The sequence below is a fragment of the Salmo salar genome, chromosome ssa17 (genome assembly GCF_905237065.1).
Source record: "Salmo salar chromosome ssa17, Ssal_v3.1, whole genome shotgun sequence".
Taxonomy (NCBI): Eukaryota; Metazoa; Chordata; class Actinopteri; order Salmoniformes; family Salmonidae; genus Salmo; species Salmo salar.
Genome location: NC_059458.1, coordinates 55,810,794 through 55,838,269, shown reverse-complemented (window position 1 = coordinate 55,838,269; position 27,476 = coordinate 55,810,794). Strand labels below are relative to the sequence as shown.

The window sequence follows — 27,476 nt, the reverse complement described above, 5'->3', positions numbered from 1 at the left end:
ACAAAGTATTGACTTTGGGGGTGTGAATAGTTATGCATGCTCAAGTTTTTTTTTTTTTTTCTTATTTCTTGTTTGTTTCACAATAAAACATATTTTGATCTTCAAAGTGGTAGACATGTTGTATAAATCAAATGATACAAACCCCCCCCCCCAAAAAAAATCAATTTTAATTCCAGGTTGTAAGGCAACAAAATAGGAAAAATGCCAAGGGCGGTGAATACTTTCGCAAGCCACTGTATAGGGAATAGGGTGCCAATTGGGACGCTGACTTAGTGTCAGTCTCTGCCTCTGCAGCAGGAAACGAGAGTAACACTCAGCTTGGAGTGTCTTCCTGTCGCTCATATTTATGGTCCTAAGCCTTAGCAGGTAATTAAAGTTAGCTACACAGCCTTGGAGTGGTAGGGATGCACACACACATTCACGCTCAAACACACAGGCGTGTGTGCACAGACAGACTGACAAACACATGCACACCTCTTCCAAAGAAGGTGATGTAAACACTCCCTGTGGTCTTGCCAAGGTTACCCACTTACCTTCCTCACACTCCTCTGTCTTACCAACTCTCCCTCTCTCTCTCCCTGCTAGGCGACCCACTCCAACATGAGGACATACTACTTCTGCACAGACACGGCCAAAGACATGGAGTCCTGGATGAAAGTGATGACGGACGCAGCCCTGGTCCACACAGAGCCAATCAGAAGGTGGGTAAACCCAGATAGAACTGCCCACAAACCCAAATCCCTCCTATAGCAGCCAGCCAGCCTTGATTGCCTGACCTATGGCAATGAAACCTACCAACAGCGATTGCATTTGTTTTGTAAGTAAATGGACAGCCGTGAAAGACTGCAGTATTTCTTGCAGAAGCGAGAAATCGCATAAATTTAAAGACAATTACCAGATGGTGTGTTGAAGATGCATTGCTGAGAAGAAGAAGCTATACCTTTGGGGCTATACAGCACAGCAATGGTATCCATCCTCACTGCCTCCAGTCAAACTTTCTTTCTTCTGTTGGTGTGGCACATCAGAGGCAACAAAATTGAAGCGTTAGTTCTTCTTGCTTCTGCACTTCACACTCCATACAACAAAATACTTTTAGTGCTGTTGGTAATTGCAGTGTTTTAGCCGTGAGCTGTTCGTGAAGGCTTATCGACATGGGCATACAGAGCTTTATACTCTGGAGAGACTCCGATAGACAGTGACACCTTCTCTTCACTGTCCTGGAAGCACAGCACACCAGCAGTCCTAGCTTCATCATTGCGGCGTGATGCAGGCCGCGTCTGGAGGTTTGTTTGTATGTCTGCACACTGCAAGTACTTCAGCACTGCTCTCATCTTAAAGTCTGGCAATAGAAATTGGACATACTGCCATTACTGTACCTTTACCTCACTGAGAAATACTAGGAAAACCCCAGGTAGAAATGCATAAAGTACTGGGGCATTAGATTAGCAGTCACCAGTGGCCGTCACTGTGACTTGTCCCTGAGCGCAGTAGGCGTTAAAGGACTGTGGCCAGCCTAGAATTGAGCTATTTCCCTCTGGAGTACCAGACCTGTTAATGGCCTTTCTGTAACAGACTGAAAGGTTGCAGCAGTGAATGGCTGCTCAGTCAAAGTAGCCATGTCTCACTGTGCCCTCAGAGTGCTGAGGACAGACAGTGATGTTTTAAAAACCACTCACTTTCTCTGCTCCTCTCTGGTCCCCCGAGGCAGGCAGGCATATAGTCAGGCAGGTTGGAGGAGGGTAGACGTAGCAGTAGAGCCCAACGCCTGACACCCACACAGCAGGAGTCCATTGTTGGAATGCGAAAATATGTTTTTCTGTGAACCTGCCTGGTAATGGCTTGTTGATGTATATTTATCTTCATCTTTTTATCATTCATCTGTCTTTTTTTCTTTCTCTTACTGTTTCCAATCCCTGTCAATCCCTGTTCTCTCCCTCCTTTTCTCACGTCCATCACGCTCCCTCCCTGCTCTCTCTCTCCCAGACTGGATAAGTTGAAGGTGGACCGCTGCTGTCCCCAGGAGGTGAACAACATCCTGAACCACAACCGGGTTCTGACCCGACCAGAGATCCAGAACAACGAGAGGAACCTTGAGCCGCGCCAGCCCTCCATCACCCGCAGCATGGACCGCACAGATGGGGACAGGAAACACAAAGACCCCGAGAAACACACCCTCCAGAGAGAGCGGGAACGCTACACCCTGCAGAAAGACGGAGAGAGATACTCCCTTCAGAAAGACGGGGTGAGCTACACGCTGCAGAGAGACGGAGAGAGGTACCTTTTGCAGAAAGACGGAGAGAGGTACGCCCTGCAAAAAGACGGGGAGCGGTATTCCTTGCAGAAAGATGGAGGCGAACGATATTCTGTGCCTAAAGATGTTCAGATGGAGAAATACGCACCTCAGAAAGACGGGGAGAAGTACATGTTACAGAAAGATGGAGAGAGATATGCACTGCAAAAAGAAGGAGAGAGATACACCCTCCAGAAAGATGGACAGAAATACAACCTCCAGAAAGGGGTAGAAAGACAAACGTCTATGACTGAGAAAGATCGGTCAGATCGTTATGGGACCCTTGATGAAAGACAGAAGTATAAAACTCTACGGGAAGGGAGTAAGTGTGGTACCGTGAGGGATGGAGAGAAGCATGGGACGCTCGATAAGTATGGTACCCTTAGGGAAGTGGATAAGTATGGAACCCTCCGTGAAGGGAACAAGTATGGATTCCAGAGGGATGGCAGTGCTGAGAGGCCTCTGACTAAAATCAACAGCATCAAGCTCCAACCAGCCCAGGCAGCAGCCATCGCAGCAGCAGTTACAGCCTCCCGCCAGGTACAGGTCTCCCAGCACATGGCCCCACATCAGGTCAACGGCTCTGGGGAGCGGGCTGGGGACCACAGCCCAGGGGAGGTGGTAGGCACCCTGGGCAGAGGAGCAGGAAAGGCCCAGGACCCGCCTCAGAACCAGACCCATAACCAGCAAGCCCAGGAGCCAGAGAAGAGTCTGACCAGAACCAACTCCATGAGGCAGCTGGAGAACTGGGTTAGGACCCAGAGGACACAAGAGGATGACGATACCAGGAGGTATGGGGTTGGTGTGTCTTTCTGTCTGTCTGTCTGCGTGCACACCCGTGTGTTTTGGGGTGTTGTGTGTTGGGGTTGGTTGTGTTTCTGTATGTCTGTCTGTTTCTTTATTGGTCTGTGCATACCCATGCCTCTCTGAAATCTGTTACTGTTCTCTCAGATAGTGCAAACTCATTGTCAAAGCAAAAACCACCTCAAATCAAATCAAATTTTATTGGTCACATAAACATGATTAGCAGATGTTAATGCGAGTGTAGCGAAATGCTTGTGCTTCTAGTTCCGACAATGCAGTAATATCTAACAAGCAAAATCCACCTCTGTGTCTGCAGTGCGCTCTGTCAGTGAGTCAGCCAGCCATCTAGAGGTTAGGATGTCTCTAAGAGTACCGGGCGGACAGAGACAGAGAAATAAAAAACAACCTCTTTGCTCGTGGCTATATCTCCCAGACCTCTTTATCTTGACCATACCCCTCTCTCTCTCTCTTTCATTCTCTCTCTCTCTCTCTCTCTCTCTCTCTCTCTCTCTCTCTCTCTCTCGCTGTCTCTGCTCAGTACTCTAGCATCCTTGGCCTCGAGAGCTAAAAGCTTTTCATGTCACCGCTGTATGTCGTCAGGGATCATGCACTCATTTTGCTGGGCTTGTTTGAGAACAGGAGCGAGGGAATGTTTGCTCCCTGTCTCTTCGTCTCCTCCCATTCCTTTAGATGAATAAGTTATGGACCTGTGTCCCTGTTACAAGTAGAGCACCGCTGAATGCTCCTATTGCATCATCATCAGTCCTCTATAACAGCCGAGGGAATAGGAGGGAAACTTCCTGATGACATGTTTTTTGGCTGTGTCTCAAATGGCACCCTATTCCCTATGTAGTGCCCTCCTTTTGACCAGGGCCAATAGGGATCTGGTCAAAAGTAGTGCTATACATAGGGAATAGGGTGCCATTTGGTACGTGTAAATACTGATTCCCTCTCTGTGTTATTCCAACAATCTGGTGTTCTCACGTTTCCAATTCCCTTTGACGGAGATAGTGTGTACAATAGCAGTGCAAAGCAAACGCTCAGGTCCCAAGCTTCTATTTGAACTGTGGGCAGCAAGGTGAGATATTAGAGCTGTTGTACTGTGAAATATAGATCAATGAAATTCATATCAATTGCACCTAGTACAGGACTTTATTATTATGTATTTGAAGATAGCTGTCCGGTAAAGGTATTGGCTATTTTTTAATTTATCCTTTTTATTTAACTAGGCAAGTCAGATAAGGAACAAATTCTTATTTACAATGACGGCCTACCCCAGCCAAACCCGGACGACGCTGGGCCAATTGTTCGCCATCCTATAGGACTCCCAATCACAGCTGGATGTGATACAGCCTGGATTCAAACCAGGGACTGTAGTGACACGCCTCTCACACTGAGATGCAGTGCCATAGACCGCTGCGCCACTCGGGAGCCATATAGCTATAGCTCACTGGGCTCTATGGAAGACCGTATGTGCCTGTGTTTGTAGAACATAGGTTATAGATGCATACTTTATGCCCCTGTGCTTGTATGACATTGGCTATTGGCTGTGTTTGAGGTTATGTCTTCTTTACCACTGAGCTCTCTCTGTCCCAACTCTCTGGCTGTGAATTTACTATACTAAGCCCATATTAGGAGCCCAGACATTCAGCCTGCAGCCTCTGCTATAGCCTAGTCTCAGAGCCAGCGAGAATACAGATTAGAGCCAGCGCCCTACTTTCCATTTTCCCTCTCTACCATCCATTAAACTGCATTTGTTTACGGCAATTAAGCCTCTGAAAAGAGGAAGGACTCAGAGGAACTGATGCTAAACAGCACAAACAATGGACTGGTTCAATTGAGCCCCCTGTTCTCTTAATGTCCCCTGTCCCTTTTAGCTTACTGTTGTAATGCCAAATGGACTCTTACCATGCAGTTGTTGTAGGCTTATAATACTGTCAGATGCTCTGTCTCATCCTCAAGGGGATATGCTTTTACTTATCATATACAGGCTAGTTTCTGGACACCATTTTGAGACTTCATAAAGGCCGTTGGTGTCTTTGTGTCTGGTACTTAGCCTTGTTAATAAGCACATTGTCACTCCACTGGCATGTAGTGACTTATTAGCTAGAAAGTACTGTACCTTTGGCAAATCACTGACTCATATTAACACTAGTAGCCAATCACCTCTTACTGTAATGATGTCATGACCTATCCATGGCTCTCCTCTCCTGATAAAGACCTGAGTGTGTCTGTGATATGTTAATAACCCAGCCGTTAATTGTGTCTCCCAGGTATATAAAGGAAAGGTAAAGCTAAAGCTGGGACTTATTAGCATAATGCCTTAATTAGATAAACACACAGGTAATTAGTGGCAGCAGGTAGCCTAGTGGTTAAGAGCATTGAGCCAGTAACCGAAAGGTCGCTGGTTCGATTCCCTGAGCCGACGAGTTGAAAGATCAGTCGATGTGCCCTTGAGCAGAGCACTTAACCCTAATTGGTCCTGGAAGTCACTTTGGATAAGAGTGTCTGATAAATGGCAAAAATGTAAATACAGGTAATTAATATTCTCAACCGGCAGGTAGAGCGTGTTTTGCATGCCGGTCCAAAAATCTACTAAAATGTTAAGAATCGTCGGTTCAGCATTTTTTTTATGCTCATATTACATTATTTCTGCCTTCCGAAAATACCTAATATTTGGTGACAACAGTGTCGAACCACATGTAACTGTGTTGACGGTCATTGATCTACAATGTCTACATTTGCAAGCCGAACAACCCCCAGGCAAAATCAGTAGCCTAGTCAAACTGCGCACTGTGCGCAGCTTCGCACGCTGACCAACGCGAAGGTAGGCAGCCTGTTCCTGATCTTGCACATCTGTGCTCCACCTTCAGCTTGCAAATGCTAAAATGGCTCGTGTGATCTTAGGCTTTAATAGTTGAGTGACAACCTATGTAATTTGCTAGTTTATTGTTATTTATTCGCTGTTGAAAATTGTGTGAAATAAACCGGAAACACAACTCTCATCTGGCTATACCTGCTGAACGGGGCTTACAACAGGTTTTATTTTGATTGTTCAGGTTCTCTATCGGCAATCGTTTTTTAAACAATCAGTGTATATGGTCATTTTTAGATATACAGGGTAAAGTTGATCATTTCATAACGAGGACAGCAATCACTTTTGAGAGGCGCACTTCATGGCCGTAAAGAAAGGAGAAGAGAAAATCACTCTAAGAACTGATGGTAGTGAAATCCCAAATTGTGCTATATATGTTAAACACGTCCACACACACACACACACGTGTCAGCTCATACAGATCCAGCTCAGAGAGGCCCAGCTCATGAGCTCCATCAACAGCAGATTTTAATGTAGAATGGAAAATAAATGTATTTATGCAACAAATGTTAGTGCAGCGAACCATATCGAATCACATCGATTCGTTCTCTAATCAAAAATGAAAGGTTCAAACTAAACGCATCATTTCTGTGTCATATCAGAGTCCATGTATCTACAGGTGCATTCGGAAAGTATTCAGACCCCTTGACTTTTTCCACATTTTGTTACATTACAGCCTTATTCTAAAATTGACAAAATTGTTTTGTTTCCCTCATCAATCTACACACAATACCCCATAATGACAAAGCAAAAACTGTTTTTTTGCATAAGTATTCAGACCATTTACGCAGCACTTTGTTGAAGAACCTTCGGCAGTGATTACAGCCTTGCGTCTTCTTGGGTTTGACGCTACAAGCTTGGCACACCTGTTTTTGGGTAGTTTCTCCCATTCTTCTCTGCAGATCCTCTCAAGCTCTGTCAGGTTAGATGGGGAGTGTCGCTGTACAGATATTTTCAGGTCTCTCCGGAGATGTTAGATCGGGGTCAAGTCCAGGCTCTGGCTGGGCCACTCAAGGACAATCAGAGACTTGTCACAAAGCCACTCCTGTGTGGTCTTGGCCATGTGCTTAGGGTTGTTGTCCAGTTGGAAGGTGAACCTTCGCCCCAGTCTGAGGTCCTGAGCGCTCTGGAGCAGGTTTTCATCAAGGATCTCTCTGTACTTTACTCTGTTAATCTTTGCCTCGATCCTGACTAGTCTCCCAGTCGCTGCTGCTGAAAAACATCCCCACAGCATGATGCTGCCACCACCATGCTTCACCATAGTTTTCTCCAGACATGACGCTTGGCATTCAGGCCAAAGAATTCAATCTTGTTTCTCATGGTCCGAGAGACCTTTAGGTGCCTTTTGGCAAACTCCAAGTGGGCAGTCATGCATTTACTGAGGGGCTTCCATCTGGCCACTCTACCATAAAGGTCTGATTTTGGTGGAGTGCTGCAGAGATGGTTGTCCTTCTGGAAGGTTCTCCCATCTCCATAGAGGAACTCTGGAGCTCTGTCAGAGTGACCATTGGGTTATTGGTCACCTCCCTGGCCTAGGCCCTTCCACCCTGATTGCTCAGTATGGCTGGGCGACCAGCTCTAGGAAGAGTCTTGTTGGTTCCATACTTCTGCCTTTTTAAGTGATGGAAGCCATTGTGTTCTTGGGGACCTTCAATTCTGCAGACATGTTTTGTACCCTTCCCCTGACCTGTGCCTTGACACAATCCTGTCTCTGAGCTTTATGGACAATTCCTTCAACCTCATGGCTTGGTTTTTGCTCTGACATGCACTGTCAACTGTGGAATGTTATATAGACAGGTGTGTGCCTTTTCAAATCATGTCCAATCAATTGAATTTACCACAGGTGGACTCCAAGTTGTAGAAACATCTCAAGGATGATCAATTGAAACAGGATGCATCTGAGCTCAATTTGAGTCTCATAGACTCAATACATAAGTTTGAATACTTATGTAAGTAAGTTATTTCTGTTTTGTGTTTTTAATGCATTTGCAAACATTTCTAAAAACCTGTTTTCGTTTTGTCATTATGGGGTATTGTGTGTAGAGGATTTTTAATTATTTAGTCAATTTTAGAATAAGGCTGTAACATAACAAATATGTGGAAAAGTCAAGGGGTCTGAATACTTTCCGAAGGCACTGGAGGTATCGAATTGCCTTGAAAGGGAAAGCTGCACATCCCTATTGATTGGTCAACTCCCCCAGCCCTCTTGCAAAAATTTACATCATTTGTATCCTTTTGGGTTTCTGCAGTTTAGTGTTTTGGCACTTTGCCCACTGAGAGGGCTGTAAGAGAACTCAAAATCAGTCACCAAAAATATGGGATAATAGGCAGGAATTCAGTTGCACCATTCCTGTTAGACATTGAAGAGTAGGAATATGAAAATAAATAGTTAAAATGTAAAAGGCTATAAAGCAAGAATTCTTAAATGTTCTCAACCAACTAGTTTATATGTGGGTAAAATGTATGGTGGATTAATCTTTTTTTTTTCTTCAAAATACTTGGTGAAAAATGTGATTAAATTGTTGTCAACTCATTATATTAGGCAGCATAAATTGGTGTTAAACCACATTTCATGACCCATGGGGTCAATTAATCATTATTCAGACTTAAGGTCGCCTATAAAATAATCAATATAATAGTAATTGAAAACTGCACTTAATTTTCTCAAAATGTAGTCTGAATATGTGGAAAATATGGTGGAAGAACCTGGATCATTTGAAATTTAAGAACCATTTTGAGGGACATTGCACCCTATAAACCACCTGAAAACGCATGAATTTCAATGTAATTGATTTTTCATGTTTGGACTGACGAAATTACCATAACATCAGTCCTCATTTAACAATGGTTAACCTACATATAAAAGCCATCGAAGCAAACCTGAAGTAAATTTAGAAATATTGTTTAGATTATAAAAAATGCTATGCAAATTACCATTCTAATATGGCTTTGCTAGTAATAACCCTCTTGACTCCTCAACAGTCTGGTAGAGGTCTGTAATTTCCAGAATAAATATGAAGTTGTAAAAAAAAAATATTGGCAGTTGTTATTTAAGTTATAGGAATGCTTACTTTATCAACAATATGTTTTTCAAGAAGAGAGTTAAAAGGATTAAGATTAGCAATGATGATTGTATAAAATTTTGAGCTATATTGTATGCTCACAAAATTGGGAAATTATATTATTTTATACTAATACTAATGTCTTGAGAACCTGCAGTCTCTAGATTTATCGTGTAGTTTCATTTCAGACATTGAAGACTTTGCTTTCTTCGGATTGGCAAATCTGGAGTCCTTAAACATTACACAAAATAATATAACCCAGTTATATGCAAACACGTTTATTGATTTACATAGTCTGACATTGTTAGACCTCAGGGAAAATCCACAGATCTACAATATTGAAGCAATGTCTTTCGCACAACTTACATGTCTGAGACGAGTGTTTCTGGGGTAGTTGAACTATCCACCAAGAGAACCTGTGATCAAGCTGAATCTGACACTTGTATTCGGTGACATTCTGAGTCACCTGACTCATCTGTACATTAGTTCAGGTATGAGGCCAATGCAGTTGATCATTGGCAGTAACGTCACATCTAAACAGAACCTGAGTCTCCAACTCAAAGGCCAGACAGTGTCATTTTGAAGACTGTGACAGACCCTTCTTTCAGTCTGTAACCCATCTTAATGCTGATGCTGAAGAATTCCTTTGTGGATCTGAATTCATGGGAAAGTACTTCAGGTCTGTGGAGACATTTGTGTACAGATCAAAGCTTTCAGCTAAAAGTGGATTTAACATCAATGAATCAGCTGATTCACCTGAGGAAACTGACTCTAATACAGGTGGATCTTTTAATACAGCGTTCTGCCGACATCATTTTTCACAACCGGACCAAACTGGAGGTTCTGAAACTTTCAAACTGCAGGATTGACTCTTTGGAGGGGGGTTTAACTAAAGACTTTAAATCCTTGAAAACATTATATTTGCGTATCGAGAACATTTATCATGTAATCTACAGCTTTACTGAACCTCTCTCTAGCCTAAAGTATTTGATACTTGATACATTACAGATTTTTTGCAGTTGTGACAATGCTTGGCTCATTGCATGGGCAAAGGGGTACAGGCTGGTTGAAGTGATCATGCTTAATCATGAAGTTATGTATAATTTAGAGGACTTGATATGCTTGTCAGACAATGGACTAGACACACCTAACTTTGTCAAGTACACAGAAGCCAACTGCACAACAGAGGTGGGCTTTGTGCTCTTTGCTGTGACTGGCCTGGGAGTCCTGTTCTTCATGCTTGTGGTGCTGGTCCATAATCTGGCTGGTCCTTACCTCCTCCATCTCTACGACATCATCCTTGGCTGGCTGTCGGAGGCAACGCGATCAAACACCAGGGGCGCTACCACTACGATGCGTTTGTCTCCTACAGCCGGAAGGACGAGCGATGGGTGGTGGAGGAGCTACTACCCAACCTGGAGAAGAGGGGTCCCCCTTTCCTACGCCTCTGTCTGCACAGCCTGCAGGGACTTCCAGCTGGGGAAGGACATTGTGGAGAACATCACAGACAGCCTCTACCGGAGCCGCTGCACACTCTGCCTGGTCAGTCGCCACTACCTGCACAGTAACTGGTGTTCCCTGGAGATGAAGCTGGCCTCCTCCAGGCTGCAGGTGGAGCAAAGGGACATCCTCCTCCTGGTCTTCCTGGAGAAGATCCCCCTTTGCCGGCTGTCTCCCCACCACAGACTGGCTCGCCTGGTCAAGACTAGGACCTATCTGGACTGGCCCCAGGACCCCCATCAGCACCAGGCATTCTGGGACAGACTGTTGGCTAAACTGAAACCTCCAACTGAAGCCTGAGATCAGATGTTTATGTAGGACCTTGTATTAATGCTGAGACAAATAATGTTAGCAGATTTGTTGAGGTATTGCATTTGCAGTTAAAAGTCCTCGGTACTAAGAGCCTCCCGAGTGGCGCAGCAGTCTAAGGCGCTGCATTGCAGTGCTTGAGGCGTCATTACAGACCCGGGTTCGATCCCAGGCTGTGTCACAGCCGGCCGTGACCGGGAGACCCATGAGGCGGCACACAATTGGCCCAGCGTCGTCCATCGAGCTCTAGCAACTCCTCATGGTGGGCCGAGCGCCTGCAGGCTGACTCCTTGGGGCGGGCAAGCACCTGCAAGCTCGGTCGCCAGCTAGACAGTGTTTCCTTCCTCCGCGTCAAAAAGCAGTGTGGCTTGGCAGGGTCGTGTTTCGGAGGACGCATGGCTCTCGACCTTCGCCTCTACCGAGTCCCAAAGCTGCAACTTCCCTACGGACAAGACTGTAGCTACCAATTGGGGAGAAAAAGTTTAAAAAAATAATTTAATAATCCTCGGTACAAAACGTCTACCGGTATTTGAGGTTTGTTTAGACAATTCTGATTCCTTAAATTAAATAAGCCTGTTTATTTTTTTGTCTCCAATCAGTTCCTATAAAAAGAAATTCAACACCTTATCACTAACACATATGTTTGTTTGCGTCTTTGTTGCTTAGAGGACCTGAAAAAGGCTCCATCACTGGTTGTATACTATTTTTGTCGTATATCAGGGTAAAACCAATGTGACCATCTGCTGTATGCTGCTTTGAATGACAATGCATGAATAACCATGAACCATTTATTTTAATTTTAACATAGATCAGAGGTTTGTACATACATTTAGTTGCTAGTTGTTTAACAAATGTTTTGCCTGTATATGGTTTACTACAACAATTCTTAACTCATGGGTGTAGGGAGGTGTCTCCCTTTCTGGACAATTAAGTTATTTCTGCGCTATATTTGTGAGTTGGAGGGAACCTAGTTTTATTGTATATTGTTAACATTTAAGTACCTTACAGTGATTGTTTTCAATTAAAATGGTAAAAATGAAATAAAAATTGGGTTTTAGCAAATAGCAATTTCTCAAGCAAGATTTGGTGACGTCGCCAGGCAGGCAAAATTCCATCCCAACAAAACAGGCTGAAATCTCAGCCGATCTTTTCAAACAGCTCTTACACTAAAAGGGCATTATCATTTTCACATATTCACAGTATAATTCCAACCTCATTGTGTGTAAATATTTATAAAGCACAGGAAAATCTCACTTTTGACTGCGTTGTGCCTTCAAAAAACAATTGCCCTGCCTTAGCAGAAGGAGTTATTTATATTTTCAAAGACCACAGAGAACTGTCCTCTCATCAGACCAGTTTTCAGCAGCTTGCCTAGACCAGCAATGCACCGACTATGGTAGGCCACAGAGTAGGCCTGTTATGGCTGTCTAGCCTCCATTATTATGGCGTCTGATGGAGAGTACAGCCTTATCAGTATAAGCCACAGAGAAGCTTATACTGGGAGTAACCTGCCTAAGACCTGAAGAATTTATGTTAGCTCCTTGAGGCTTGAGCTCTGTGGGCAAACATAAGTAGTAGACCCGGGTTCATACCCAGTTGGTCACAGAAGCATCTCTCTAGCCACAAGTTAAGCCCTCCCCAGGTCTTCCTAGTGGTCGTCCAGGGTGAAAGTTGCAGACGGACCAGGGGGTCCCGTTCTTTATCAAGGTGACTATGGACTCCATAGAGATTAGGGGGCTGCACACACATGACATTGTCACAGGGAAAGCCAGGGGGATCAGACTGGAAAGCTGTTAATGTCGGCGCTGCCTAGGTGGGTGGGTAGATTTACAGAGCGGAGGGCGCGGCAGACGAATCTCAGGACTTCTGCTACTTTTTCCGCCACGCAATTTGCTTCCGTCGTACTGTACATTCCTATAGAGTCGACCAGATACCTGTCAGTGAGTACAGTATGATATCGACCCAGAGTGGAGTCTGTCGGCGAGCCAAACATGCGTCCTCCCAGTGTAATAATGTAGTTATAAAGGCAGCAGGTTGGCATTTATTGGGATGAATCTTGTCCTGGAGGTAACTCGTTACGTAATCCGATTACTTTTATGAGTAACAGAGTAGAGTAACCCATTACTTTTTCAAATTGGGTACTATATTACATTTATTTTGTCAAACAACGAGTGCATTACTTTCAGTGTTGTGTTTCCATGATCCGATCTCGACTTGTTTCCTCATTTAATTCTCCAGTGAGCAGAAAAAGGCTGTTTGGAGAAATGTCATGACAGCGGCTGTCCATAGAAATGTATAGAGGGTGAACCTCTGATCTTTGCCATTGATCGCTTCTGTTATAAATAAGCCCATAGAGAAGACGACAGTAGCAGATTATGGTGACATACTTCAAGTGAAATCCCAAGTTCAAGAACATTAGGAAATGGCGGCACTCCAAAATGGTCAAGAAGACTTAGTCGCGGGAGGACACATTGCTCTGTCTCCTCCCTTTCCACATGTGGTGTGTGTTCGTGTGTATGTGCCTGTAGCATTATTGCTGAGATCTTCATTGCTAAGATAATTTCCAAGAACTTCCTCTATTTACAGACGCCTGATAAGCTTTCCTGTAACCCATATTTATACTAAATAAATTTTAAAAAATGTAAATGTGTGTTCTGTATTGAAAATAGGAAATCTGAACAACTCTCCTACTTGCCTATACTAGTACAAAAAAAATGCACTAAGTCATACATGATCTCAAAAGGTAGCCTGAACGTGTGAAACATGGTGGAAAAACCTGGATCATTAGAAATGAAAGAACTATTTTGGGGACATTGCGCTATACAGCACCTAAAAATGGACACAAAATTACCATGATTTGTTCAAATTTGACATCGTTCTTATTAACATAATAACATATCTACTGTATAAAAGCAATTCAAGGAGATCTAAATTAATGTATATAATATTCTTGTGATGAGTAAAAATGCTATGCAAATTACTATTCTAATATGACATTGCTGGTATGACCCTCTTGACATCTCAAGCGCCTGGTAGAGCTCTGTAATTTCCCAAATTAACATCTAGTTGTAAAACAAAGCTGCTAGATGTTATTATTTGAGTCGTTCGTACTTGGAATTTAAGGTGACATATTTCTTTCAACATGTTTTTTAAGAAGAGGCAGTTAAATGGTTAAGACTGGTTTTTATTACCTACAGCCCATTTCCTGTGAGAGGGAGCTGGAGCCAAGTGCCTTTTACATTAAGTAGCAGGTACTGTACAGTACCTTTTACAGTAGGTAGTAGGTACTGTACAGTACCTTTACAGTAGGTAGTAGGTACTGTACAGTACCTTTACAGTAGGTAGTAGGTACTGTACAGTACCTTTACAGTAGGTAGTAGGTACTGTACAGTGCCTTTTACAGTAGGTACTGTACAGTGCCTTTTACAGTAGGTAGTAGGTACTGTACAGTACCTTTTACAGTAGGTAGTAGGCACTGTACAGTACCTTTACAGTAGGTAGTAGGTACTGTACAGTGCCTTTTACAGTAGGTAGTAGGTACTGTACAGTACTGTTAAGACTAACAGAGAGAGGCAGTAAGCGTGCTGTACAGTACTGTTAAGACTAACAGAGAAAGGCAGTAAGCGTACTGTACAGTACTGTTAAGACTAACAGAGAAAGGCAGTAAGCGTGCTGTACAATACTGTTAAGACTAACAGAGAGAGGCAGTAAGCGTGCTGTACAGTACTGTTAAGACTAACAGAGAGAGGCAGTAAGCGTACTGTACTTGCACTACTAAGTGCCTATTTTTGCTCTTTAGGGGCCCAGGTTCTTCTCTAGAACTATATTTAAGCAATAAGGCATGAGATGGTGTGGTCTATGGCCAATATACCATGGCTAAGGGCTGTTCATAGGCACGACACATCGCGTCATACCCGTGGTATACGGTCTGATATACTACGGCTGTCAGCCAATCAGCATTCAGGGCTCAAACCACCCAGTTTATAAAATGCTATATGAGTGGATTGATTGGTTGATCAAAGTATTTGTAAATCATGCTATTGAAAATCATGTTTTATTAGCTGATTCATTGACTGATTTCCCCCTCCTTGTCCCCCTGTCCTCCAGCATCACCTCCTACCAGACGTTGCCCCGCAACATGCCCAGCCACCATGCCCAGATCGTTCCCCGCTACCCCGAGGGCTACCGTACCCTCCCCAGGAACATGCTGTCCCGACCCGAGAGCATCTGCAGCGTGGCCGGCTCCGTCTACGACCGCGCCCTGGCTCCCACATCCAACTCAGGTGATGGGTTTTAGCCAAGTACAACAGTAAAGTTTATGTCCCCAATGGCACCCCATTCCCTATGTAGTGCACTACTTTTGACCAGGGACTATAGGGGATAAGGTGCCGTTTGGGACGCAGTTGAAGACTTTGCTGTTATACTTGTCTTTCTTGCACTCACACTTCTTTTCTTTCTGGCACTGATTTTGCAGATAGTGGCTATCTTGAGGTTGTACGGTTTTACTTGTAATGATTGCGATATATTGGTTGTTTTAACCTAGTTAAAGTCTGTGTGGATAAGAGCCTCTGCAAAATGACTAAAATGTAAAACTGTAAATGCAGACAAGAGGCGCTCCATGAGGGACGACACTATGTGGCAGCTGTATGAGTGGCAGCAGAGGCAGGCCTTCTCCAGGCAGGGCCCACCACCACCAGGCCACTACGGGACCCTGCCTAGCCCCAAGACCATGGGGAACATCTCTGAGCACCAGGGGGTGGCCCACTCCATCCCCACATCCCCCTCCCATGGATCCCTGGCCCTCTACCACACCTTCTCCCCTCCGGGCCAGCACCGCAGAGACAACCCACCAGGGTCGACTAGGTCCGAGGTGTCCTCACCCGTCTTCAGAGGGGACCAGACTATGACTGTAGACTGCAGGCACAGGACTCACCTCACCAAGGTAACTGACAGAGAATGGACCACAATCATCTAAGCCAGTCTTACACATCCAAATAATCACCAGGGGTTTTAACACAGAAATGACTGGAATTGCTCTGCATTGGGCAGTAGGTATTTAGTTTATTAATAAAGCATTCATTTTACTTGTCGGCCAGTTGAAATCAGTACATGTAACAGAGCATCCTGTCCTCGTCCTGCCTCTCTCTCTCTCTCAGTATAACTACCCACCTGACCGCCGATCCATGCCAGCAGGCATCCCAGTGCAGACCATTACCCCACAGTCACTACAGGGCAAGACGGTGAGTCACCTAACTATCTCTTACCTCATTCACCTCTTCTCTGCTTTCTTGTTCTCCTCTCCACTGTCCTCTTTTCTCTCGGCAACAATGCATTGTGAATGATAGTTATGCTATTGGTATGATTTCGATGGGAAGCAAATACAAATCTGTTTTTGTGACAGGAATAAAAACAAGCACACAAGCTATCATGTATTACTGTCGTTCTGTCATGCTACAATGGATAGCCTGTATGTGTACTGCATTTCTGTCAGAGTATGTGCCTTGTTACATTCTCTGCTGTCTTTTTATTGCAAGCATCTGTTATTTCTGTCAGTAGCAGACACAATTTGATTAAAATAATGGCATTGTCTTGGTGATGATACGGAAAGAGAGAGACAGTGGCACCAATGAAATTGCCTTTGACTTTGTCCTCTCAAATTGAGTAGACTAGAATGAGCCGGAGAGATTGATATTCTGCACAGTTCATTTTGTAACTCTCTGAATATTATTGGGATTGTCTAACTCCAGTGGAAGGCGCACAGAGCGGCGGCTTCGCACTGCAGTTGATGAGAAATATTTGTGATAAGTGATTTGAAATGATCGCTTTTACTGTTACTGAATATATTCTCTCACTTTTCACCTCCATTTGGAGTCAGGAGACTGAGGGAGTTTATTTCAGCCAGATTCTCTAAAGGTGCAAGTCTTATAACCCAGCCCCAGCACAGGCCGAGACCCAAAACCAGTGTTTCCAAAGGCATCTTGTCCCTAAAGACTTGTCAGAGTCCTGGTTAGAAACATAGGTTAGGGCAGGGATTACAAAAGCGAACACTACTTTTCCTCAGTTTAAAATCGTCGAAAATGGAAAATCAAGAGAGGTTTGGTTAATGTATTTGTTCATTGATCGACCGCTGGATGAATTGACTGTCTCGGTATCTCCTCTGTGTCTACGCTGCGTTGTACAGCCAGAGGAGCTGACCCTGCTGCTAATAAAGCTGCGTCGGCAACAGGCTGAGCTTAACAGCATCCGGGAGCACACTGTGGCTCAGCTAATGATCCTGAGCATGGAGGGGCCCAACGCCAAGGTTAGCATCAGGAGGGTGCACATACACAGCATGTCATTGGTCACCTCCAGGGGTGGTGTGTGTGTGTGTGTGTGTGTGTGTGTGGTTGGGTGTTGATGTGCCATCTCCATGCAGCTCAAGGCTCTATGAGCAGGCCATGCATTCCAGTGAATGCATATTATGTGTTTGCTCCTACCTGTGTGGTTCAGTGGTGTATGGTTGAGTTTTGGTTGAGTTTTGAACTCCTTTCAACCCTTTGGTGTGCTGTGTTCATCTGGCCTTGATTTCATCTTTTGATCTGTTGACATGCAGAGGACAGCATGGTATGAGTATCATGTGATTGCCTGCTTGTTGTCTGCTGTGGTTTCCCATAACCTTTACGAGGAAAGTGTTGGTAAGTAGTTTGATTTGATGTGTGGTGAACAAATCGTCTTGCAGTGGGTTTTGCATGGTTTGGTTTAGCTCAGTAATCAACAGTAAATGGGGGTGGTTCATGTTTCGGATTAATGCCAAAGCCACAGTAGTGACTTCCTCTTTCATCTCCATCTTTCACTATCAGCTTGTACCAGTTCTACTTCTATTTCCTACCGTTTCCCTTACTCAATCTCCCTTCTCTCTTTCTCTCCTGTCTGACTCTTCTCTCTTCCCTCTTTCTCTACTGCCTTCTGATGTTAGAGTGAGGTTCTGTCTCATCACCTTCAGAGGAACCTCATGTATCTGGAGAGCCAGGTGAGGAGTACTGCTTTATCTCTGGTTGCTCTCCGTCTCTGTCTCCCTCTCTCTGTCTATCTGTGTGTGTGTGTGTTTCTCAGGGTTAGGCACTCCCCGGGGTTGGTCAATACACCCAGCTGCTCTCACGCTGCCCAGGGTTATTAGTGACTCAAATACCAGGGCCGCCTCCTTTTTCTCTTTTCTATACTTTCTCCTTTTCACTCTTTTCTCTCCGGCCCTCCTGAAGCATATACCGTTCACTGCAGAATAGGAGCTGCGCAAACCTGCATTCCCACGGGAGGACATATTGTCTAGCTCAGTACAAGAAAAGTAAAAAAAATACTGTTTAAAATGTTTAAAACGCCTTTCTTGGCATGGTAATGCTGCCCTAAGCTAATAAGCTTACTCGTATGTTTTTGTGCTGTATAGTTCGTACAGTCCCTGGAGAACTGTCTTTATAAAAAAGTAAATGGAAGTCAAGCTTGAGAAAGCACGAGAGCAAACTTCAACTTTTGAGGATGAAGGGAACCTTAAGGGATGTTGTGTTTTCTCATTACGTTTTTAACTTGATGATGTGTACCTGTAGTAAGCTAGTCATGTCATTATCATAATGTAATTAAGACTGTATGGAAACAACCTCCGGGGTTTCAGGTAAAGTGGCTAGGCCTCGCGACTGACGTTCTGACTAACGCTCACTCAGGCACAGATAATCAGGGCAGACGTCTAAAGGTGCCGTTTGTTTTTTGGTTTAGAACTGGTAAATAATTTAGTTCCTGTTTCTGAAAAGGTCATGTGTAGCAGGAGAAACCACTCTACCATGTGTACACGAGGGACCTCACTTAGTGACTTCACGGAGTCTGATTGGGACCCCTCTAACCAAATGTGAAATGATTTGATCTGCCATTTCAAAGGCTTTCACCTCTAATGGCAGACAATTTCACAGCGGTTATGAATGAACTTTATCTCACCGCCGTGCTCCTTCCCCCTGGTCCGTAGGCTCTGATGCATGCAATTGTTTTGCTGTTTGTTGGTAATTATTGGTCGGGATGATATTAAGAAAAGCAGGACCGTTATGTCTCTCCTCCGTCTGCTGAGAGGGACTGGCAATATTGTCTTTGGACCCAACTGTAGCCTCCTTGTATGTACTGTAAACATACTAGGACTTCTCCCAACAGTTCTGGGCCTTTATGGTACAGGTGGTAGCTATGGCCCCAGGGTTGTTGGCTCAAGCCCCCGTCTCACTCAATCACTAGTACCTTATGACAACAATGTGTTCTTTATTTCTATGGATCCTTTCTAGGCTGTGCTGCTGTCTTCAATAACTAACACCTATATTGTACTGTTGTGTGTTGTTGCTCCCTTCCACCCTACCTAACGTCGATCTCCCACTAGACGAAGGACAATGAGCCGTTAATCTTCATGATTCACACTATGATTGAGAACTCTGCTCCAAGGCCTCAACTGTACCACCAAGTAAGGTCTTATTGGCAAACCAATGACTCTTCTCCCGCACTCCTCTCCTCCCTCCATCATCGATCCCTCCTGTTTTTGTACACGTTGGATGCAGTCAGTCGGTTTCCCCTCTTCCCGGTGTCATGATCCCAACATTGTTTGATATGTACCTTCATGTGTTGTTTTGACTACACCACAACCTCGTCATCCATTTTTGCTTTATTCATCAGTCCGAGGTTGAGTTATGGTGGATGCTACGTAGCCATGCCCATCCTACCTCATTGTAACTTGATGGTATTGTTGCTGTTGGGTATTATGGTGGATGTTACCTTAGAGCCATACCCCATCTTCCTGCAATACCAATGCTGTTGTTGATGGATCCTATGTTGGCTTGGCGCTGTACGATCACAGTCAAATCAACACCTCTCTTCTCTGCGCTTTGGAATATTATGTTCAGTCTGTCTATGTGGGTATGATAAGAGCTCAATGCAAAACCTGTTGTTTAAGTAGCCTAGTGGTATGAGCATTGGGCCAGTAACTGAAAGGTTGCTGGACGAATCCCCGAGCTGACAAGGTAAAAATCTGTCCTTCCGCCCCTGAAGGCAGTTAACCCACTGTTCCTAGGCCGTCATTGTAAATAAGAATTTGTTCTTAACTGACTTGCCTAGTTAAATAAAGCTTAAATAAAAAGTTGATCAAATACAATGACTTCCTTATTTGGGTGGTGGCCCAATAGTGTAACAGTGAATGAAAGTGATGAGTGCAGGGGTATTTTATTTTTAGCTGGGGAAATTGTCCTGGAGGGAGTACTGTGTGGGGTCCATAGTCTGGCCTTTCCACTGTGCTATATGATCACTTTATTACAGGTATGACTTCAGCCCTGCTCTCTTAAACCTCCCCCTCATTAGCCGTCCTGGGGTTGAAAATCACCTGCCTGCTCCTTAACTGAAGTAGTCAGGAGTGTCAGGATGGCTGGTTTTCCCAGCTGTGTGTGTGTGCGCGGGATGTGTGACTGTGTGCGGTAATGTGTGTGCCTCCGTGAGGGCCAGATTTAGCCCAGGTCTTTTAGAGGTTTTCATTAGTCAAGCTCCAGCCATGACAGAGTGTACCGGGGGACAGTAATGAAGAGTGCACAGAGGGGACGGTAATTAGTGTGGCACAGGGCACAGAGCTGCCAGCACAGAGGACTATACATCCAGCCTAGCCAACCACTACAGCAGCCCTCTAGCCTCTCTTAAGGGTATGTGTGTGTGTGTGTGTGTGTGTGTGTGTGTGTGTGTGTGTGTGTGTGTGTGTGTGTGTGTGTGTGTGTGTGTGTGTGTGTGTGTGTGTGTGTGTGTGTGTGTGTGTGTGTGTGTGTGTGTGTGTGTGTGTGTGTGTGTGTGTGTGTGTGTTAGAACATCCTCTAGTCTCTGGTGACCTCCTGATGCCAGCTTCCTGTCCTCTTCATAGCTTCTTCACACCCCTGGAGCCTCCATCAGTAGGACTGTTATCAATGATGCTAGTGAGGTGGAAAACACAATCTGATTTCCCAGCAGAGGGGGCCTGACACTCCTTATTATGAAATGGACATTTGGGCTGAGAAGTTGTATCCGAAGTGCTGTTAAGTCATAAGAAGGTCAATGAAATTGCATGGAGAGCTCCATCATTTCACCATCCCTCTCTCTCTCTTCTCTCTCTTCTCTCTCTGGGCTTCATTGACCCTGTGGACAACTCTTGTAAGGACACAGATATTTACCACGAAAATCACATCACAAATGAATAACCAGACCATGGGTGCATCTCAATACTCTTGTGGCCTCCTCTCCTCGTGTCATCTCCTTCATCTGCACTGATCGGAAGACATGGGATGGCTGTAAGCAATATGGTGGATACCTACTAGAAATGTGCTTTCACCTGTCCAGTTCTTTAACAAGGAGACAAGTAGACTATTGAGAAGCACCCCATGTCATGGGTCTGTATTACAGGTTGTTTTGCGGTCCCCTGACTGTGGCTGTTTTCACATAGGCAGCCCAATTCTGATATGTTTTTCCACTAATTGGTCTTTTGACCAATCACATCAGATCTTTTCAAATCAGATCTTTTTCAGAGCAGATCTGATTGGTCAGAAGACCATTTAGTGAAAAGAAGATCACAATTGGGCTGCCTGTGTAAACACAGCATGTGTGTCTCTAAGGATGTCTGGTGTTTCAGATCAGCCCTGAGGACTACAAAGACAACTCCTACAGCCACCAGAGGCCAGAGGACATCGACATAGACGTAAGACCAAGTCCTTTTATTATTGTCTTGTCTAGGTAGAGGGAAAAGTATTCCTTTCCCACTGGTCAGCTTCCTGGAAAAATCCTAATTCAATGCATAATTCTTACCAACATGTGTGTGTGTGTGTGTGTGTGTGTGTGTGTGTGTGTGTGTGTGTGTGTGTGTTTCAGACTAAGCTGAGCAGACTGTGTGAGCAGGACCAAGTGGTGAGAACACAGGAGGAGAAACTACAGCAACTACACAGAGAGAAGGTAACTACTGTACACAGACTTTCACCTGACAACTTGCTTCACAAACACACACACACTGGGCTATCTGAGGCCGGAGTAGACCTTTATCACACAGAGGGAGAGAAGGAGCGAGAGTGCCGAGACTGAAGGAGATAATGTGCCTTCAGAAAGTATTCACATCCCTTGACATTTTCCACATTTTGTTACAGCCTGAATTTACTATTGATTAAATTGAGATTTTTTTGGTCACTTGGTTACACACAATACCCCATAATTTCAAAGTAGAATTACGTTTTTAGACACTTTTAAAAATTAATAAAAATGAAAAGCTGAAATGTCTTGAGTCAATAGGTATTCAACCCCTTGGTTATGGCAAGCCTAAATAAGTTAAGGAGTAAAAATCTGCTTAACAAGTCACATAATAAGTTGCATGGACTCAATAATAGTCTCAATAATCATCTCTGTACCCCACACATACAATTAACTGTAAGGTCCCTCAGTCGAGTAGTGAATTTCAAACACAAATTCAACCACAAAGACCAGGGAGGTTTTCCAATGCCTCGCAAAGAAGGGCACCAATTGGTAGATGGGTAAAAATAAAATAACAAAGCAGACATTGAGTATCCCTTTGAGCATGGTGAAGTTATTAATTACACTTTGGATGGTGTATCAATACACCTATTCACTACCAAGATACAGGCGTCCTTCCTAACTAAATTACCGGAGAGGAAGGAAACGACTTGGGGATTTCCCCGTGAGGCCAATGGTGACTTTAAAACAGTTAGAGTTTAATGGCTGTGATGGGAGAAAACTGAGGATGAATCAACATTGCAGTTACTCCACAATACTAACCTAATTGACAGACTGAAAAGACAGAAGCCTGTACAGAATAAAATATTCTAAAACATGCATCCTGTTTACTACAAGTAGTACTGCAAACAAATGTGGCAATTCACTTTTTCTCCTGAATACAAAGTGTTATCCAATACAACACATTATTGAGTACCACTCTCCATGTTTCCAAGCATAGTGGTGGCTACATCATGTTATGGGTATGCTTGTGCTTGTAATCATTGAGGACTGGGGAGTTTTTCAGGATAAAAAAGAAACTGAATGGAGCTAAGCAATGGCAAAATCCTAGAGAAAATCCTGGTTCAATCTGCTTTCCACCAGACACTGGGAGATTAATTCACCTTTCAGCAGGACAATAACCTAAAACACAAGGCCAAATCTACACTGGGGTTGCTTACCAAGAAGACCGTGATTGTTCCTGAGTGGCCGATTTACAGTTTTGACTTTAATCTGCTTGAAAATCTATTACAAGACCTGAAAATGGTTGTCTAGCAATGATCAACAACCAATTTGACAGAGCTTGAAGAAGCTTGAAGAATTTTGAAGAGAGACCTAGAGACCCAGAAAGACTTACAGCTGTAATCGCTGAAAAAGGTGATTCGAAAAAGTATTGACTCAGGGGTGTGAATACTTATGTAAATGAGATACTGTGTGTAAACAGGTGACTTTTTTTGGGGTTTTATCCATTTTGAATTCAGGCTGTAACAAAATAATATGTGGAATACGTCAAGGGGTATGAATACTTTGTCATGGTCTCTCCAACGCTACCAACCCTCCTCTGCCTGGCTTGTACCACAGTGTATAGACTAGCTAGCAAACTCACAGCTGGGAACTAACTCTCTCCCTCTCAGACAGCAGCCCTAGCCTGCCCCCTAGGGTCGTTGGAGTGGCGGTACACACTTTTGATGGTGGAGATGCTATGATAATGTTTGGTTGGTTCTTTGCCTGTGGTTCTGTTTGTGTTTCTGTGTGTAGTCGTCAGACAAATGTTAGTTGTAGATGTTGTGCTGACCTGTGTCGTTGTCTTCTTCTTCTTCTTCCTGTCTCTCTGCAGCACACCCTGGAGACGGCTTTGCTGTCTGCCAGTCAGGAGATAGAGCAGAGCTCTGACAACCCAGCGGCCGTACAGAGCCTTATACAGCAGAGAGACGTACTGCAGAATGGACTGCTCAGTACCTGTAGAGAACTGGCACGGGTCAACACTGTGAGTTCATATGTATACACACACACACACACACACACACTGATCAGCACCTGTCAAGATCTCTCCAGGGTCAATGCTGTGAGTCAGTGCATAAACACACGCACACACACACACAGGCTGTCTAGTAGTGACACCCTCTCGTCTCTCAGGAGTTGGAGCGGTCGTGGAGGGACTATGATAAAATGGAGTCTGGCGTCTCTCTGGCCAAAACCAATCTGTTGGAACAGCTAGAGGCCCTGGGCAGCCCACAGGTAAGACTCTCTCTCTCTCTCAACCACTCACACACATGCAAACATGCATTTGCAAGATGGAGAGTGTTTTTAATCATTTTCTGTCACTGTGTGAGCAGACAGAACCTCCCAGCCAGCAGCATGTCCAGATCCAGAAGGAGCTGTGGAGGATCCAGGATGTGATGGAGGCTCTGGCCAAGAACAAACCCCAGAGGACCACTGACACTGGTTTCCTTGGTTCCAAACCCATCTCAAACCTACAGAAGAATGAGGTGAGTCTCACTTCTACTCTATGGATAAAGAAAAACACCAGATAAATACTGTATATAATCTGTGCATGGAGTCTTTGTGAACTGATTTAGAGCTGTCCGCAGCCTACATGTGAAACGGATGTGAGCCAGACAGCTCCACTCAATACCACAGGAGACTGTGCTGATCTGTCTAATACTCTTGTGTGGTGTGGCTTACTGTTGTCCCAAGAGTGTCTCAACAACAACAACTTTCTATCTATCCTCTCCTCATGCGGCAGCCGGTGACCTTGTTCCGGTCACTCTGTTCTCTTACGGAGGGTGACCGTCAGCCCCCACGCCCGCCCCTCCCCCAGTCCTACGGCTCAACAGAGCGCCCTCCCGCTGTACCCCCCCTTCCCTCCCCCTCGGGCGCCCGTCCCCCACCACACACAAGCAAGCACGGCCAGAGGAACGGAACACACAGCAGTGTAAGACACGCTGACCCGTCACGCCTGACCCTTCAACCCCTGTCCTTGTGCTTCATCATCGCTACTTGCCCTTAAGCACAGATCTAGGATCTGTTTAACTTCACCAAATTCTAATCTTAACCTTTAGGGCGAGGTAATACAAAACTGATCTTAGGTCAGTGTCTAGGGGCAGCTTTATCCTACTCTGTACAAGACCAGTACAAGTTGACCCCTGACCCTCTACCTTTACCCTCCCCATACATGGTTCATCTCTCATCGCCAACTTGGGTCACCGTTGTGACTCTTTCATTTGCTCTGAATCATTTGTCATTTGTTTTACCATTTGTAGACATTCAGGTTTTTCCCTGCCTCTTACCCTGGAGTGTTGAGTTTGACATGTTCATTCCTTTGGTTCATCATCTGTTTGCTCTTCAGTTTGGCTTGTTCTTCTTTCCTTGGAAGCGTGTGTGATTCTGACTGTGTCTGAGTGCTGTGCTGTGGTGTGACTACTTTTAGTGTTTAGAGTGTCAGTTAACTGTTTTCTGCTCCGTTTTAAATTTCCCTCGACCATCCATCGGTCACATCCATCGTGACCACTTTGTGACCTGCGGGTGTTTCCTATGTGTGTACCTCTCAGTATGCTGACTCTCTGTCCCTCTACAGCAAGGCCCAGACTACCGTCTGTATAAGAGTGAGCCAGAGCTGACCACTGTGGCCGAGGAGGTGGACGATAACAACGGAGAGGACAATGACAGACTACAGACAGGGCTGACCACTGACAAGGAGCCTCCGGCCACTAAAGGTCAGTCAATGTCTGTCAACAATGTCCAGTTTGGTCACGCTGCCTCCGCTGTTTCAAGCTGGATACGTGCTAGGGTCAAAACTATTGTAATTCAGTGAATTCAAGAAGTAATTATAAATTCCATAGGTCAACTTATAAAGAATATTATAAGTATGAATTATAAAGGGCTTATAAGTACTCTATTAACTGAATATAAAAAAAATTCAACACCCCTAATGGCATTGTAACTGACTTCGTCCCCCTCCCAGTCCCATTAGGAGTACCAGTCTACCCAGTGGGTATCGTGCCCCCCCAGGACCAAATCCCCCATGAGCCCCCCAGAGTCCTGCACCATCGCCTCCTACGTCACCCTGAGGAAGAGCAAGAAGCCTGACCCCAGGACTGTAAGTCTGACTCAGCACTTTAGGGAATAGCAGGGGAACAGAACTAGAAACTGACCCTAGAAAACATATTAGAAACTTTTTTTTGATAGACAGGACAGCACTGATTTTGGATTCTGAAGTGCTACTGTTGCTATTCGTTCCCTGCCGTTTCTACCACCTCAAGAGCTGGAGAAGGACATAATATGTCACCAGGCAGATAAAACATTCTCAGCGTAATAATAATCCAACGTGACTGATCCCTGCTCCACTGCTCCCCCTGTAGGAGCGTCCTCACAGTGCCGTGGAGCAGACCTGTGGTCCGGGGGAGAGGGAGAGCGGCAGAGCCAGGATGAGTGTAGAGGAGCAGCTGGAGAGGATCAGGAGACACCAGCAGGCCTCGCTCAGGGAGAAGAAGAGAAGTAGCAGCAGTATCTCCCCCTCACGCTCTCCATCCTTCTCCAAGGAGAACCCCTTCATTACACAGGTAAGTCCTCCTCGGTTTGGTGTGTGTGTGTGTTTGATAGGACTTGATGTGTTCATGATGACAGAGAAAGCTGGGGGGGGGGTGCATGTGTCTGTGCGTGTGTTGATAAACCATGTTTCACAGAATTGAACGTGGTTGTGTACAGACTGTAAAACGGAGTTATTCATTTGGCATGTGTGTCTACTGCAGGTCAGGCTGGAGGTGTTCTCCACAGACACCCAGGAGCTGGAGGCAGCACTGCAAGACCTGGAGGAGGTCAGAGACCGAGTTACAGAGCAGCTGGAGAGGGACAGGACTGCAGCAGTGGAGCTGGAGAGGGACAGAGGTGCAGAACTGGAGCTGGAGAGAGACAGGGCTGCAGCAGCTGCTGAAGAAGAAATGGAGAGGGGTCGAGCTGCAATAGAAAAGCTGGAGCGAGACATGACTGAGGTGGCTGCAGTGGTGGAGCAGGAGATGGCCAGGACTGCTGTGGCTGTAGAAGAGGATATGGCCAGGACTGCTGTGGCTGTAGAAGAAGAGTTGGACAGGGCTGCAGAATTGGAGCTGGAGAGAGACCGGGCCGCAGTGGAAGCAGCTGCAGAAGAATTGGAGAGGGCTAGAGCTGCAGCTGAAGAACTAGTCAGAGAGAGGACTGCAGTGTCTTCAGAAGAGGCGTTAGATGTTGACAAGGCTGCATTGGTGGAGCTGGAGATGGAAATCACTGTGGTGGAGGAGATCAGCTACAGAGCTGAGGAGGTGGATGTCATCCCTGTCCCCAGGCTGAGTGAGGAGCAGTCACAGCCCCAGACGGAGAGCTCCAACATGGACACAGAGGTAGGAGAGTGTCCCTACTCACACAGACCACCAGAGAGCAGAATATGTATGGCAGACAATATCATTTGATATGTATGTTTATGACTAGTAGGAGTGGTGACTGAGTCAGCATGGTGTACTGTAACTCTCTGTATAAATAAGAAAGATCCATACCGAGGATGCACCGAGCACTGTGTTCCTTAACTGAAAAATGAATGTTTTCAAAGAGAGTATTCAGAGATAGAGGAAAGACTTGTACAAGTACAAATTTATATCTAATC

The 27,476-nt window shown here is 44.9% G+C and overlaps 1 protein-coding gene across 1 annotated transcript in view; it reads left to right on the top strand.

The window, feature by feature from the left end:
* LOC106576123 (pleckstrin homology domain-containing family A member 5-like) overlaps window positions 1-27,476 on the top strand; it is a 181,238-nt gene that overhangs the window by 148,868 nt on the left and 4,894 nt on the right. The window contains 18 exon segments of the mRNA XM_045699744.1: window positions 586-701; window positions 1,984-3,081; window positions 14,948-15,123; window positions 15,445-15,782; window positions 15,997-16,080; window positions 17,022-17,141; window positions 17,796-17,849; window positions 19,224-19,304; window positions 21,477-21,542; window positions 21,713-21,793; window positions 23,679-23,828; window positions 23,978-24,079; window positions 24,178-24,330; window positions 25,419-25,557; window positions 25,815-25,843; window positions 25,845-25,940; window positions 26,203-26,403; window positions 26,593-27,216. Of these exon segments, the coding sequence (XP_045555700.1) occupies window positions 586-701; window positions 1,984-3,081; window positions 14,948-15,123; window positions 15,445-15,782; window positions 15,997-16,080; window positions 17,022-17,141; window positions 17,796-17,849; window positions 19,224-19,304; window positions 21,477-21,542; window positions 21,713-21,793; window positions 23,679-23,828; window positions 23,978-24,079; window positions 24,178-24,330; window positions 25,419-25,557; window positions 25,815-25,843; window positions 25,845-25,940; window positions 26,203-26,403; window positions 26,593-27,216 (3,708 nt within the window).